Here is an 11,787-nt window from a genome sequence, read left to right on the forward strand (position 1 = left end):
CGTGACAATTTGTGATTTGTCTTAAAATTTATTATTCAACAATATTTGTTTTTTAAATTGAAAATTGAAAAAAAAAAAGGAGAATTTAAAAAAAGAGTAGATTTTACAAAATATTTATAATCTACATAAGTTGTATCATTGATAGTTATTGATATGCTATAGTGATAGATAAAAATACAAAATTTTGCTATAACTGGTAAGTATTTTAATTTATTTTTAAATTTTTAAAAATGTTCAAAAAAAATATGTATAATCTTAATTAAGAAATAATAAATTAAATTAAAAAAATTAATTTAATAAAAAAAATGGAAGATTGAGATATTTAAAATGGGTGGGTCATGCATAATATATATAAATACTAATAAAAAAAATGAAAGGATGTGGCTACATGTAATATCTATATATATAAAAAAAATAAAAAAAATGGAAGGTGGAGAGTTCAATATATATAAATACTAATAAAAAAAAACGAAAGTAAGACGTAATTTTGTCAATAGTTTGTATGTTTTAAAATTCAAAATATTTAAAAAAAAATTGAAATGATATATAAAATGTGATATGAAAAAAGTATAGAGTTATTAAAAACTGAAGAATGGAAAAGAGTTAATTGTTATAATACACATATTCATCCCCACCCCACCCAAGAAGTAAAAAAGAAAATATAAAAAAGAAAAAAAAATGGTTGAATTGATTGTGCTCACCGACACGGAGACGGGAAGGAAAAATAAAAAAGGAAGAAAAATAAAAAAATAAGTGAATGTTGCGCTTGCGAGAAGGAGAGTTGGTGATTGCCTCGTGGCTTCCACTCAAATATTCCTACGGTGACTTCTTACATAGAGAGACAGAGGCGGAGGGGCCACGAACACCATTTTCTCTTCTTCTTTTTCTTATTTGTTTTTTACAATTTCATTTCGCTTTTCTCAACCTTCCTCTTCTTCTTCCATGTTTATGATTCAATAGGGGATTTTTATCTGCTGCTTTTTTCCCTTTTTTTTTTTTTTGAAGAACATTATTCATCAATTCCTTCCTTTCCTTCTGATTCTGCTCGCTTTTGTTTCTAACAATATTGTGCTCGAAGATAAATTCTCACGCTTACTTCGCTTTCTTTTCATTTGGGATCGGAATTTCTACCTCTAATTTTGATCCCATTGTTTCTAAATTTGTCATTGCGTCTGCAATGGACGAGTTTGGGGTATTGACCGAAAGGTTTGGATTGAAGCCCCAAGGAAAATCGGCTCCAATGGCTGCATCTAAGCAACCTGCTTCCTCAAACACCTTCCACTCTGGGTTTAATTCGGGTTTGAATGGTAAATCCTCCTTCGATTCTGGTTTTGTTGACGTATCTTTTCAGAAAAACACTAAACCCGACTCTTACGCTGGGGTTGATGATATTTTCGGGAGTCTCACTCAGTCAACGAAACATTTGAGGAATTCTGCAAGTTCTCCGTCTTCTTTTGACTACGATTCCATATTTTTTGGCTCCAAGAATTCAGATCCATCCTATGATGATGTGTTTAGTGGGATTCCTGGATTTAAGAGCTCGGTTACAGCGAAGAAGGAGGATCCGGTCCGATCGTTTTCCCCATCTTTGAATCAGACCTCTCAAGTTGATGATTTGTTTGGTGATTTTAGCAGCAATGTGGTGAAACCAACTCCCAAGCCGAACGGATTAAAAACTGCACCAAATAACGGTGCTCCTTTTGATGAATTGATTTCGGGCTTTGGTGCTAGCAACTCTCCAATTGACAGGTATGGTCGATGTATGATGCTTGAAAAACTGGCCTGCATTATGTCATTGGTACCAGAAAAACATGGTTTAATTTCTGCTTTTGGTTGTGTGTATCGAACCTAGGAAAAAAATTAAGTTCATTTGTTGTGTATTTCTAGTTTCTTAGAGATGACAAGCAGCAATTTTAGCTTCATAGTTTCATTCACTTTACTGTAATAATTAGTATCTGAAACCTGTCGTTGATAAACTATCTAACTGAGAATGGAATTGTATTGTATTGTATTTTTAATGAAAGTACAGACTATCTAACTGGAATGAAACAGATGATATTTCCTCTGCAATTAATAACATGATAATCTGACAACTTATCTTCAATCATATTTGATTATTTACAATATTGTGCTGCAAGAGAAATTCTCTTCGAAAGGGGGAAACTTTTTTTAATTGTTGTAGAATCTATTTTCTGCCTGCCCCATGCGCCCTTTTTGCCAAACTCTTGCCATTTGGTGTTTCTACATGTTTTCGTTGTTGACTTGATGTCTTCCATGCATGCACTTTCTATTCACGAATCTCTATTTTTCTCCTAAATTTATATCGTACAATTGAGGCATTCTGTTTTTACTTGTTTGCTCAGAGCAAGCATGCAGGACAATCTGACCCAGCAATCAACTTCTCATTCTAAATCAACTTTCAGTTCAGCCAGAGATCCTTTTATAGAACTAGAATCAGCTTCAGTACCATCAAATAATTCGTCTGAGGCTTTTCCAGATCCGCTTGAGGAAATGACCAAGTTCAATAATAAATTTGATAGCTCCCACAATTCTTCCCCACCATTCAGGGTTCCTCCAGTACCAAAGCCAGGTCATAAGGCAGTTAAAGGCACAGCTTCCCTAAAATTTATAAATATTAATCTGTCCAATCTCTTCAAATCTGACAATTGAAGATGTTCTGTGCAGTTAAGAGTTCCTCTTCCTCTCCCATTGATGAATTGGAGGACTTTGCAAAGGGGAAGGTACGGAATAACAGTGAAGGGAATGTGGATGCCTCAACACGCACAACAAATAGAAATGGTAAAGATGTACATACTGCAGGACTAAATCACCAGAAAACTGTTGACGATCTGGACTCCTTTTTCAATGTGGGTCCTCGATCAAAGAGTGCTCCAAGGTCACGAACAACAACTCCGGTGAGAAGAACCATTTAACACTACCATCTCTTGTACTGAAGAAAAAAGAACATGAAAATTTGTTGCAGTTTTAAGCAGTATTTTATTTGTTTATTTGTATCCTAAACTACTGAATGGACTTCTCTGTTATTGTTGTGTGGTCATTTTTCAGGATCCTCTGTTTGATGTTCCTAAGTACAACAAACCACCTGAAATACCCAAACCTGCTCCCTCGGCAACCTTTTCCCACATTAAGAAATCTTCTTCTGCTGTAAATTTTGTGGATGATCTTTTTTTCGGAGGTGATATACTTATACATACTATGGAATGCACAGCTTCAGCTATGACTATGTGCAATTGATTACTATTTTCTCCTTTGTTCTTTCCCTCAATCATTTAAAATTTGATTTTCCCCTTATTATCTAAAAAATGTTTGAATTTTTCCCAATCTGTCTTTCCTCTCATGGTAGATTCTCCTTCATTTGGACATTTTGAAGAAGTTGACGGAGAAAGTGAAGAAAGAAGAAGAGCTAGATTGGGGCGTCTACAGAGGACCGAAGAGCGTGCAGTTTGTGTTTCTCTCTCTGTTTAACTTCTTTGTTAGATTTTGTACCATTAAAGGATAGATCTGCCTTCTTAAATGGATGTTTTTATTCATTGAATTAAAACCGGTCCAAACTGATTCCTAATGGGCTTTATGGCAAAGAGATAGACTTAAGGGAAAAGTGAGGTCCTAGTAATTGTGGCAAAATGTTTATGAAGTTTTCATTTCCTTTTTTTGTTTTTCACAGGAACATTTACATCTTAATGTTTGTTTTCAGGCAAGAGCAGTGGCTGATTTGAATCAGCGTGACTTTCAAACACAGCATGAGCAAGAAGAGAAGCGTGTTAGTTCAGTTGCTATATTGTGATATAATTATCATTTGTGTTAAATTCAAAGGCTTCGTTGGTTTAATGCCAGTTTTATTTGCTTTGACCAGAGGATTGCTGAATCTCTAGATGTCGATATCAAGCGCTGGTCTGCAGGGAAGGAAGGCAACATGCGTGCACTGTTATCATCATTGCAATATGTATGTTTCTTGATTTTAGTTTCTCTCTCATTCTAATGTTCCTTACCTAATGTTTGCTATTTTTTATTTTTTTTGATGCTGATTAGCTTTTTTTAGTATTTTTTAAAATTTTCTTTTTCAAATCGAGAAATGAATCAAACAAACCGAAAAAGAAGCTCAACCTAAAGGCCTTAGGGATAGGCTCCCTAGAGTGAGAAATCGAAAAAATGCCTTCAAAATACAAGGAAAGAGGGAATATTACGAAAAAATTTACATGGTTGTTTCTTAAAAAAAAAACAGAAAAAAACCTAAAAGCAAAAAACAAAACTCCATCCATAGTATTCAAGCTTCCACGTCTCTGGAGTGTAGACCATCCAATATATTTTGTTTTGTTTTGTTTTGTTTTTGGATTATTGCTTTTCCAAATTAACATGCTGGGAAAGTAAGAGACGACTCTGAAGGTGAAGAATTTTGTTGGCCAATTCACCGATAATAGCCCAAATGGGTTTGTGATAGGCCCCAACCTCAATTTTATTATCAACAACGTGAGAAGGATTAAAAAAGAAGCTACTTACAAGATGAATATAGGAAAAATGGGCAGACTCGTCCGCAACCTTTTGCAAGACAGACACATGAGATACCGGATGAATACCCACTTCTTTGGTTAAATCAAGGAGATGAGCGACATCATACGCGTGACACTACCTGAAAAGGTCCAACCGTGGTATGAGCTTGGGGTGGGCGTACCACCAAGGGACAATTGGCAGTACGGGCATAGCATAACATACATGATACACCCAATCATTGATCTCACGAACTTCCCATCACTTGGTATGAGCAAGCTTGTTTGTCTGTTGTTGAGCTTTTCAGCATATTAGCTTTCAAAACCAGCAACATTTCATCTTGCTCTCTTCACAAACCACCAATCTCACTAACCATGCTCGTCTCTTTCTCATATTGTGACATTGGAAGGGGTGGTCAGCCATAAACAATTTCTAAAGGTGTCATATGAGTTTGGGGTATGATCCACTGTGTTGTAGAAAAATTCCACCCAAGGTAATCATTTAAACCATTCTTTTGATTTTCTCATTGTGAAACAAAGTAAATACGTTTAGACCCTGCAATTGACCAATCCATCTGAGGATGGTATATAGTACTACGACGCAACTGAGTGCCCAATAACTTCATTAGTTTCTCCCAGAACATGCTGGTAAAAATTCAATCATGATCCGAAACAATACTCTGGAGACAGTTGTGCAAACTGCAAATGCACAATTTTGCTTGGACAAACAACCACAAATTTAGTACTAAAGGGATGCTTGAGAGGATCAAAATGGCATACTAGGATAGTCAATCATCCACCACTCAAATAGTGTTGTGTGCCTTGGATTTTAGTAATCCCTCGTTGAAGTCCAAATCTGATCAGAAATGGGACGAGCTTGGAGGACGCTTCCTGGTGCCGTTGTCAAGTACTTTGCTTGCTGACAAACCGGACATTCGGCCACAAATGCACAAACCCAAGCCCTTCATACCTTGCCAGTACACCTTCCGAGATAAATGTTGATGTGTTTTCAAGGCAACTTTATGACCACCCATGGGACTGCTATGGAATTCATCCAACAAGTGTTGGCTGCCCCTTCAGTAATGCTTGGAAAATGTCATTCAAAGTCTCATTATTTTTCAATTAGTCTACAAATACTGGTGTATTGAGTCCCCCAATCACACTCAAAAGATCCAATTCCAGTGCCGGTTGTAGTCTAAACACGCATGCAGCGGAAGTTTCCAAGCCTTTTTTGTACTCAATCGAGAAGTCGTGCCCCATGAGTTTGATAATCCATCGTTGCTTTCCTGCTATGATTCTCTGTTGAAGTAGAAATTTAAGGTCTTTTTGGTTGGTTTGGATGATAAATTTGCGGGCCAACAAATACAGATGCCATTTCTTAATGACAAAACACAATAGCTATGAGTTCCTTTTCATTAACTGGTTAAATCAATTTGTTGGGGCACTTGACTGAAATAAGCCAAGGGCCGCTGATCTGCACCAAAACTGCTTCCACACCTACCCTTGATGTGTTAACCACAAAGGTTTGAAAAAAATCCAGAATACCAAGCACTGGGGCTGACAACATAGCTGATTTTAAGCACTGAAAAGCTTATTCTGCGTTCTGATTCCACAAAATATTTTCTTAAGTAACTGGGTCAACGGTACAACAATGGACCCATTCAAATTTTTGATAATAGCCAGTGAGGCCTAAGGATCCTCGTAATTCCTCAACATTTTGAGGTATGTACCAAGTCACTGGAGGATTAACCGAAAAAACCGCTCAAGCTGACCAAAACCGCTCGCCGAGTCGAGTTGAAGCGGGTTGGGTTGAAAATGTTAGAAACCCAAAAAAGAAATCGGTCGGGTTCAGATTAGACAAAAAGAAGGTTGTAAAACCGAACTGGCTGATACAATATATAAACTAAGTGTTAGAATGCGTTTCAAAAGATTTCTTTGGTCAAATTGACACTGGGCACAAGGTTGTTAAAATCGAACATTTCATGTTATGTATTTACTAATGGAAAAGATTCACCTTCGTTATTTGAATCGGAAACAGCATGTATTGCACGATTCAAGTTCTTGAATTGTGCAAATTGTGCTGAATCGAAATGTTCTGATTCACTATTCAGGAGAAGAAAAATGAACCAATTTCGAGTTCCATCAATGCCAGAGAAGATGGATAAGAGAAGAAATTCAAATCGTGCTCGCCGTCAATGAACTGTAGTTCTTCTCCTAATCTCCTCTTCGAGTTCCAAGAGAAGTCTGGTTTTGGACTTGATGGAATTATAGAAATGAAAAGAAAAACCCCAAACAAAGAGAAAGGAAGTAGGAACGCTGAATGGGTTTTTCCATTTCCCTCTTTTTTTTCTTAAAAAATTATATCATCTTTTCAAATTCCCAATTTAAAAATATATAAACAATTATTTTCATTTATCTTTTTAAGATACAGATGCAGACGGCATGCATTTATTTGTAAAGTAGTTTACATTTTTGTTTTGAGTTAATCTTTTCAAATTTCATCTTTGAACTATTATTTTGAGTTGACTTAATGCAAGACTATTTATTTCTATATTGGAAGCTTTCATATTTATATTTATATTTATATGTTATTTACTAAATTAAAATTTACGATACATGATACACTAAACTTAGATTTTGCTTCACGTACCGTTTTACAATTTCACAACCTTAACTGTGCACTTGAATGCACTTGGTTGCGAGTTCTAATTCAGGGGAGTGTAAAAATTGTATTTTATTTTAGATTTAATATAGTGGTGCTGTTGACTCGGTCCCTTGTTTGTTACCGTGTTTCGTTGTGCACTTCGATTTCGAAGACCTTTGTAATTACCTTATAAGCATTTTCTTTTGAAATGGAGACAAACTTCTTTATATAATAAGAACTCCAAGTACAAGAAAATTATACAAAGAGCATAATATAGAAGTCTAGACAAGCAAAAGAAAAAACTAGCGGATCAGAAGGTGCACTTGGACATCTCAACTAGGATGACATCCCCTAAGCACCAAAACAACAAATCCCAAATAAGGCTAACTGCTGCCATGAATTTATTAAAATGATGCATGCTTCTTGTGTTTCTGCCTAGAGGAGATCTTTCATGAGCCCATCTTGTAATGTTAAAATCTCCACCTAAACACCATGCCTCAGCTGAGCATGAAGAAAGAGCTGACAGTTCAGGCCATATCAGAGAAAGATGTAAGCATTTTTTGGCTTAGTTGGAGTCCCTTTATGTAGTTGGGCTTGGTTTTTTGTATGCCCGTGTTTTTATTCTCACTTTTTCTCATAGAAAGTTGTTGCTTTTATAAAAAAATTATAGAAAAGGTGCTCTTGTGTCTCTTTCTGCACCCGTACGTAGCGTCAGCCAACCAAGATCCAAGCTGACCAAACCTGCTTGTCTAGACGGTTCACAGTTTGGCCGGCTCAGTCCCATGTATCCAGTTCGGTGTTGGTTCATGCAGATCATTCACCGATTTGAGCTGTTTGGTTCTGGTTTTCTACAAAAACCCAATCCGAATCGAACCATTTACACCCCTACGAGATGCTATAATAATGGCCGTCTAACCGGATCTGCTGCCACTCCTTTGGTGGATATAATAATGGCCCAAATATTCAATGCTCGAAACTGCAAACTGGCATTTCTTGAAATTAGCTATGAACTAATTTAAAACTAAGATATCTAACCCTACTGTCAAATGGATCAGATGGTCTTCCAACAATTTACTATACTGATATATAGGCATCAAAAAACACCAACATGCAAATGGTGTCAGAGGATGTCATTCATAATGGACTGGAAAGTCGAAGACAGTTCTTCAATCCAAACAGCATCACCAAGAACTCATAGAGTGACCTTCATGTGTTTGAAAGGCCATCTTAGGTTGGCCTGACTGGTTGCTATCCAACTGGATGCTTATGTTGGAGCAGGACAATGGGGCCACTCATTCCTCTAATTTTCTTTCCACTAAGCCTCTTCTCAGCTGAAGATCCTAAGTATTATAGGAAACACACCAGCAAGTATGTGTAGTGGAAAACTTGGAATTAGACCCTATTTATGGAGGGAAAAAGGCTGAATGGAGGAAGAGTAGTGTTCTAAGAAGAGTTGAAGATTCTAGAAGAGTTACCGATCTTAAACTGCTTATGCATTTCTCCTTCACGGGGAGTAGAAACTAGTCATTTTTGGAGCTTCTTTAGGATGTATTTCCTGTAGGGTTCTGTGATGGCTGATAGGAAAGATTGGGGACTTAGAAAAGTATAGGCTGGTACATAGGCGTATTGGAAAATTCTAGTCCCTAAAATGTAAATCTTTTTTATGACAGAGTAGTTAGTAGGTAGATAAGTTAATAATGGAAACATGATTAAATAAAGACACTTGGCAGTGGTCTGGCTTAAGAGGAGATAGAAAAAAACTTAAAACCTTCAATCTTCTTTTTGTGATATTGTAAATGGTAAGAGGGGTTTTTTTATGGCTTGCAAAGATGTGTGCTATTTTGTGGGACATTTTAGGGGAGATGAACGACTGGGTGTTTCGTGGTAGGGAAATGGATCACAGTGTTGATTACATGTCATGTTTCCCTTGGATTTCGATTTCAAAGACCTTTTGTAACTATTCTATTGGTAACATTTTACTCCGTTGGACCCACTTTTTATAGTTTGGTGGACTGGTTTTTTTGTACGCCCTTGTATTTTTTCCTTTTTCTCTCAATAAAAGAAAAAGGTATCTCTCTTAGAATGTGTCTACTTCCCTGGCTTTTTGTATGATGTGGTAATAATGGTTAAGGGAAGCCTACTACAATTGTTGGTTCTGGCTTAGGTTTTTCTTTATTTTTTTATTTTTAAGAAACATTTGATTGAATAAATGAAATATGGGGGAACCCCAAAACACCTGCAGGTGATTACATTTGAGATTTCCAATTTGAAATTTAGTGAGAAAGACTAAAGTGCTTAAAAGGGTGCATAATTTTACACCAAAACAGTGTGATAGACATAACAAAATCCATAAAATTATCAAACACAGAAAAAGAATCTTTAAAAAGACATTTATTGCATCGCCCATAAAGTCCAAAAGAAAGCTTGAATAATGGCCAATGAAACCATGTTCATGCAGCCAATCGGAAGCATTCAAAACAATATTACTATGGATTTTGGTTTTATTATGTGTGTGCATGCATAACTTTTTGTAGAAACTTACATGATTATATACATAAAGAAGCATGGTCTGGTGCAGAGGTTGCACCTGATAATTGTAAATTTGTAATGAAGTATCTTTTCATGAATGCCATCTTTAACCCTGGATTACGAGAATGTTCAACAAGTATAGCAACAATAATCATGCTGATTAATCTCTGCTGGTGATTAGGTTCTATGGTCTGGATGTGGTTGGGAGCCAGTTTCATTGACAGATATTATTACTTCTACTTCAGTTAAAAAAGTTTATAGGAAGGCAGTCTTGTGCATTCATCCGGATAAGGTTCAACAGAAGGGTGCCAGTATTGAACAGAAATATACAGCAGAGAAGGTTTTTGATATCCTGAAGGTGATTTGCCAATATTTTTCTCATTTTCTTCCTTTTTCTTTTTCCACTTGACATCTTTAGCTTCAAGCTTGCTCTCGACTTGGTTCCTGTTATTTAAATGATGAACGTTTTTGAGTTCAGTTATATGTTAGACCATTGGGTTTGTTCTCATAAAAAATTTTCAACCAGTTATAGGTCTCCAATGCAGATGCTGTTTTTTCTTGTAGAATTATAGATTACCTAAAGATTTCCTTTTTGGAATGTTTCTAGGGAAAATTATTGTAATCCTAGGAGAAATAAACAAAGGTTTTTAATTTAATTAATTTATTTAATACTATTCTTTTTATCTTTCTTGTCCAAAATTAATATGACTGCTTTTAGATTCAAAGTATAATTTAGGTCCTGCTTATTATAACCACTCCGTTTTTTGCTTTTGAAAATTAAGGTTATTTTCTTACCTAAAATACATAATTTTTAAGTACAAGAGTTCACCAAATTCCAAAATCAAAAACAAGTTTTAAAACAACTAATATATATTTTTTTTTGTTAGTTTTCAAAAATTGTCTTGGGTTTTAAAACACTCCTAAAATGTAGTAAAAAAACTTGGAAACTAATAAATGAAGGTGAAATTTATTTTCAAAAGCCAAAAACCAAATGAGACCTTAGTTACTGGTTTTGCTTGTCATGACTGTTATTTTACCGTGTAATCTATTTTACACCGAAACAGGAAGCATGGAATAAATTCAGCAAAGAGGAGCTTTAGGCACACCTAGGATGATTGTTTTCTTCAACCATCATGTCAGCTGCAAAGTATGAATGTCCTAATCAGGGAGAGACGACTTGAATAGCATGGCAAGAGTCTGTCTGCTTTCTGCAGGTGAGTTTTGAGGCCATCTGGCGGCCGATATCATGTTCAACATGTTTTCAGAGAAAGGTCTAAAAGGTCGTTAGTGTTTGGCATTGGGGTAAATTGGTAATACCAGAAAATGTATTCCATAGGCAAGTATAGTTTCATACTCAAATAATGTTGTGGTTTATATGGTTTCACCATAAAGAGTGCTGATAGTTCTTCAAATTTGCAGATTCATTGAGCTTTTGTAGAGTCGTTTCCCCTTCTATATATCTCCTTTCTTTCCCCTGGAAGGAAGTTGAAATACATATGCATATATATACATATCTATACATATCTTTATGTTTTTATCATTCTTCTGTAAACTGTATTTGGTGTACATTCAACATTTTGTGTTCAGTGCCCTTGAATTTTGTAACCTTGGGGAACTTTTGTAATTAACTTTCCCGTTCCATTTCTCCAACAACCCTTTTTCGTAGTCTTAGGCATCTGTGTTTAGGTGATGCTCAATTTTGTTGAACTATAATTTTCAGCCAGATTTGAATCTTCATCAGCGTGAGTTGAAAGTTTTGCGCACGTTGAATTTAGATTTCACTTTTTCCTCTTTTTACTTACCTCTGAAAAATTAGGACAAGTGATGATCCTAGTTTTGTTTTCAAGCAGGTAGAGAGCTGGATTGAACAATGTATTCACCCAAGAATGTAAAAATTCAAACTTATCTGCTCTTTATGTCCAACGATCTTATTGTTTCATTTTCTTTCCAAACTTCAATCATTCATTTCAATGACTTAGTGGAAAAACTGAAAGTCAAATTCTCGTGGGAGAAGAAAGTCAAGAGAGATTAGGTTTCTGTTTTAGACTGCTTTTAAGTATCAAATCTTTTCATTGAGTTCACAAACCTCTATTTGCTTTCAGACTAGCA

At 35.7% G+C, this 11,787-nt stretch overlaps 1 protein-coding gene across 1 annotated transcript; it reads left to right on the forward strand.

Moving 5' to 3' along the window:
- The first annotated feature begins 781 nt into the window (after window positions 1-781).
- Window positions 782-11,438, forward strand: LOC101222270 (auxilin-related protein 2). Its single transcript, XM_004149382.3, has 9 exons — window positions 782-1,749; window positions 2,364-2,590; window positions 2,686-2,915; window positions 3,067-3,196; window positions 3,365-3,462; window positions 3,716-3,781; window positions 3,875-3,964; window positions 9,860-10,036; window positions 10,743-11,438. The coding sequence occupies exons 1-9, from the start codon at window positions 1,178-1,180 to the stop codon at window positions 10,776-10,778; spliced, it is 1,626 nt and encodes a 541-aa protein (XP_004149430.1). The 5' UTR covers window positions 782-1,177; the 3' UTR covers window positions 10,779-11,438.
- Window positions 11,439-11,787: the final 349 nt, after the last annotated feature.

This window comes from Cucumis sativus, chromosome 6 (genome assembly GCF_000004075.3).
Source record: "Cucumis sativus cultivar 9930 chromosome 6, Cucumber_9930_V3, whole genome shotgun sequence".
NCBI lineage: Eukaryota > Viridiplantae > Streptophyta > Magnoliopsida > Cucurbitales > Cucurbitaceae > Cucumis > Cucumis sativus.